The sequence below is a fragment of the Tubulanus polymorphus genome, chromosome 1 (assembly GCF_964204645.1).
Source record: "Tubulanus polymorphus chromosome 1, tnTubPoly1.2, whole genome shotgun sequence".
In the NCBI taxonomy this organism is placed as follows: domain Eukaryota; kingdom Metazoa; phylum Nemertea; class Palaeonemertea; order Tubulaniformes; family Tubulanidae; genus Tubulanus; species Tubulanus polymorphus.
In genome coordinates this window covers 1,587,971-1,592,089 of record NC_134025.1, presented here as the reverse complement: position 1 = coordinate 1,592,089, position 4,119 = coordinate 1,587,971, and the positions used below count along the sequence as shown (strand labels likewise).

At 38.5% G+C, this 4,119-nt stretch overlaps 1 protein-coding gene across 1 annotated transcript; it reads right to left on the bottom strand.

Annotated features, from left to right (window-relative positions):
• Positions 1-1,206: 1,206 nt before the first annotated feature.
• LOC141914799 (translin-associated protein X-like) lies at positions 1,207-4,119 on the bottom strand. Its single transcript, XM_074806105.1, has 5 exons — positions 4,061-4,119; positions 3,531-3,759; positions 3,284-3,420; positions 2,270-2,385; positions 1,207-1,597 (listed from the first exon to the last, which is right to left on the bottom strand). The coding sequence occupies exons 1-5, from the start codon at positions 4,077-4,079 to the stop codon at positions 1,214-1,216; spliced, it is 885 nt and encodes a 294-aa protein (XP_074662206.1). The 5' UTR covers positions 4,080-4,119; the 3' UTR covers positions 1,207-1,213.

The window sequence follows — 4,119 nt, the reverse complement described above, 5'->3', positions numbered from 1 at the left end:
GGTACCCACTACTGCACTATAGTATACTGCCTACGGCTACTGCGACTGGTGGTTCGGTTGGCAGAAATTACTTGTTAACATGGGGGGGGGGGAGGGGGGAAGTAAGCGTGGATGAAGACAAATTAATTTAGCCGAGTAAGTAGCAAGCAAGTAAAGTAGTGGCAGTACAGTAGGCCTAGCGACAATGTGAGTGTGGTGGTAACGTGGCCGTGGTGGCAATAACAAGACTCCAAAACTGGCAAAAGCCAAAATTAAAAAGCCCTGCCGCCGCGCGGTCGCGACGCCTCGCCTGCACCACCGTGTACGATCCTCGCGGCGTTCACCAGTGTTACCCAGTGAGTTTTTTATAATCTTGCAATCTACCTCTTTTTTCAAACCAATATTCCCACCAACTGGTCCGGAGACAAGCTTAACACGTTCGGAAAACATGATTCACAATCTTTTAATCAACAGCCAGCAAGAATACACTTGACAGAAAATTCAAATTCAGCGGTTAACCGTTAAAAGTGAGTTGTTTAGCTGTGGGAGTAACAAAAAGGCGATCTTGATGACGTCACTAGCCATCGACCAAAACAGGCTTTCAACCTTTTGCTTCTTGAAGGGTTCGAGGTGCATTTTACTTCCTGGTTCATTGACATGGCCGTACGGTGCTGCCACCTGACAGATTCCGTAGATTCGCGGATTTTAATTTTATTTTTCTATTCAACTTAAAGAATGATAAATTATTGCAGTAATGAAGTTAGATAAATTTGTAGTAAGTTTCTGAATTGGAATAATTAAGGTAGATGGTTTTATTAACTAATTTAATGTTAATTTACGGTCAAAACAATCAGCGAAAATAGGATGCTATCTGGAGGCGGTACAAATCATGATTTCGAACCAGCTATAGTGATAGCCATGCTCGAATCCCAAATAAACGGCTTCGTTTGGGACTGAATGTATCTTAAAGGGGTCTGTCATGTTCGCTTATCGTAATGGTAAAAAAAGGAATTGTGTTTACCGACTAATCAGGCTTAGTCATGTCGATAAAGCTCATGGCTGCAAGAAGTCGTTAAATAATTCTTATCTAAAGCTGCGAACAAACATCAATATAAGAGGACGATATTTGGTTCATGAAAATTTTTACATTTTATTTCATTATAATCAATATAATCGAGCTTATTTCAATGAGTTCAATAAATGCAAACATTTAAAAACAACATTCGTGAATTCTTTAATCGTAATAAACTTCATCATTAAAGTCACTCGATTCTACGGGTTTCGAGATGAGATCTATTAACATATGTTTAGGAAACTCGGATCCGCGAACTTGCAGGGTATAACAAGCCTGTTCGACTTTATTTAAACTAGATCGTAACGTCGACATTTTGCGCGGTAATTCACGCGATGAATTCCCGTACGATAGAAACGCGTCGTGAATACGTCGTAAAAATGCGCAGATTTCAAACGGTTTATCGAGATCTCCGTTACCTACGCTGTGTATTGCGCAACGCATCAGTTCACCCGTTAAATCAGCTACTCCTAAAATATACTCGATTGGAGGAACAGTGACATGTTTCAACACGCTTTCATCCGCTGCTGTTTCTTCAGTTTCATCCTACAGAATAATTAACATTCACAATTAATAGAATTCAAGTGAACAGTCAACCATGCTTCACTCCGGCCAAAAAAGAATTTTTTTAGGTCTAATTTGTGTTTTCATCACAATTTTTCAAGGGGTCATTCATTTATTACATACGCATTAGGGGAGGGGGTCAGGGTCAGTGCAATTGCGTACTGTAATGCTTAATTTATATGAAAAAATGGCCGATTTTGCGTACAGAGGGGGAGGGGGGGTTTAAAAATTCAAATTTTATGCGTATGTAATGAATGAATGATCCCCAATAAAAACAGATTTTTTTTATAGGTTTGCCTTGATTTTCAATCTCGTAACTTGTAAAAGTTATGTTTATCTCAATTTTCAATCTTACGATTTGCAAAAAAGTTAATTTTTTCATTTCTCCCATCATTTAAATCAAATTCATCAAACATTTTAAATTTTTTCTGCAGTCCTTGCGAGGCTTCATATGTGAAAAATACTCGCATAACATATTTTCATTTTTTCCCTTTACCCTCCCACTTTTTTCTGGAAAAACATCCATAATCAAAGTTATCAAAAAGCGTCAGGACTGTTAATATTTCACCGAGTTGAGTTGAGTATCAGGGAACTCAGTAGCGTAGGGATTTCTGTTAATATTTCACAAAGTCTTTTCTTTTGAACAGTAGTTACCTGCATTTCATTTGAAACATTAAATCTAAGAGCTTTTTCAACCTCAGTCAGATCTACTAAATCACCATGTTTCCAATACCAATAAAATGATAGCGCTTCAATATATTCCTGTAAACCTAGAAATAAATATCAATAAGAAATTGTGAGGCATTTGTAGAATCTATTCTATTTATTACACTATTCCTCCCTATGCATGTACTGGTTATACTTAGAATTGTGTACATTGGGGTTAGAGGGCTGACTATCAACAAACACTGGGTAAACACTTCTCCATCCCATCATGGATGTGTACAATTGATTAGATCTAATTTATACGTCCGTGGTCCTAATACATCAGTAAAGCGCATACGCGGAGAGGACCTCTGTCTACTTGAGAGCTGCAGTGGCCGAAGCTGCCAGTCACTGGTCTCGTCAATGCAGGGTACATGGGTTTGAATCCTGGTGGCGACAGAGTTTCCTTGGTCTCTACCCAATTCAGGGCCCTTTCTTGAGGGGGTTCCAAATTATATAAGGGCACTCACTGTTGGAGGAGGCACTTTCTATGTCAAATCATGCCAAAAAAGGGCACTTAGGCTTAAAAAAATTGATACCTTGTTTCTCCGCTCTGCTGAGCTTAAATGTTGACCCGGCCGGCCGCCTATCTACCCTATACATTACTTTTTTAAAAATCATGATCAATTTTACCATAACAGACCCGGCCGCTATAGAAATGAACTGTTTACAAATTTTATCATATTTTACAAAAATGACCCGGCCGCTGCGGAGAAACAAGGTATCATTTTTGTTTAGCCTTAACATCAAACTCGTGGTTTTCAGGGGGATTTACTACGCCAAATCACGCAATCAACTAGGGCACTTCAATGCCAAATCCATGGATTAAGGGGTATCTCCAGAGGGGCACAAACAAAGCTCTATGGTATTCCAGAACCCTCGGAACGGCCCCTGGATCCACCCCTGCAATTGGGAAAAAGAAATATCGAACCCACAATACATGTCACTCAATGGATTAATTACCAGGTGAATACGCTCGTAGGAACTGATACGCATCTTCTGAAAACAACTCATCGGCAATCTGTTGAAATTTCTCTTTTTGAATCTGTTCTAATTTTTCGGCCGCTTCCAAAAGAATTTCATCTTTCTGATGTTCATTACTGAAACAAAGAGCGATCATTCAAAACCTGAAAAATACAATCACCGGACGCTTAAACTGCAGCGCCAGAGATCAATAAATCATAAAACCCTCTGATTGTTTTTAACATACCCTGTAATTCTCTGTAATAAGAATATAGTACGTTTACTATCAATAGTAATATCTCTACTCAGTTTCACTAATCTCTCATATTTATCGTGTTTATTATCGAGTTGTTTGCGATATCCTATGAATGCTTGTATTACGGGTGAATTGCTATCCTCCGCTGCCGTTGTTTGTTGCTTCTTCTCTCCGCGGTGAGAATCATCTTTTTGACGCCAGTCTCTTCTGCGTCTTTGACCTAACAATATCGAAAAATGACAAATCCATTTTCAGGTTTGAGTTTTTCTTTTTCAAAATTGTTTCACCCTAAACTTGTGTTTGTCTGTTCTGTTGGCCTTCTTGTTACTTAATTTAATCAAACAGAACCGATTTTTAGGCTTCATGAGATAAAATAAAAAATGGGATAGATCGATGTATTTTTGATGAGCCAAGCCAAGTAAAGATGACTTGAAAGTTAGATCAGCGCCTTTTTCAGCGTCATTGAAAGATTAAGGAGTTGTTGTTGGTTGGGAGAAATCAATCGAAGAATATTTATTTACCAGAATCTCGATAAGACATTTTAAAGACTCTTTTAATGAATGATGTCTGTCTGCAGAGT

Excerpts from the sequence above, each read along its gene's own strand:
- LOC141914799 (XM_074806105.1), bottom strand. Across the intron at positions 2,386-3,283 it reads CCTACGAGCGTATTCACCTG|GTTTACAGGAATATATTGAA; the intron begins GTAATTAATCCA and ends ATTTATTTCTAG. Across the intron at positions 1,598-2,269 it reads ATGTTTCAAATGAAATGCAG|GATGAAACTGAAGAAACAGC; the intron begins GTAACTACTGTT and ends ATTATTCTGTAG.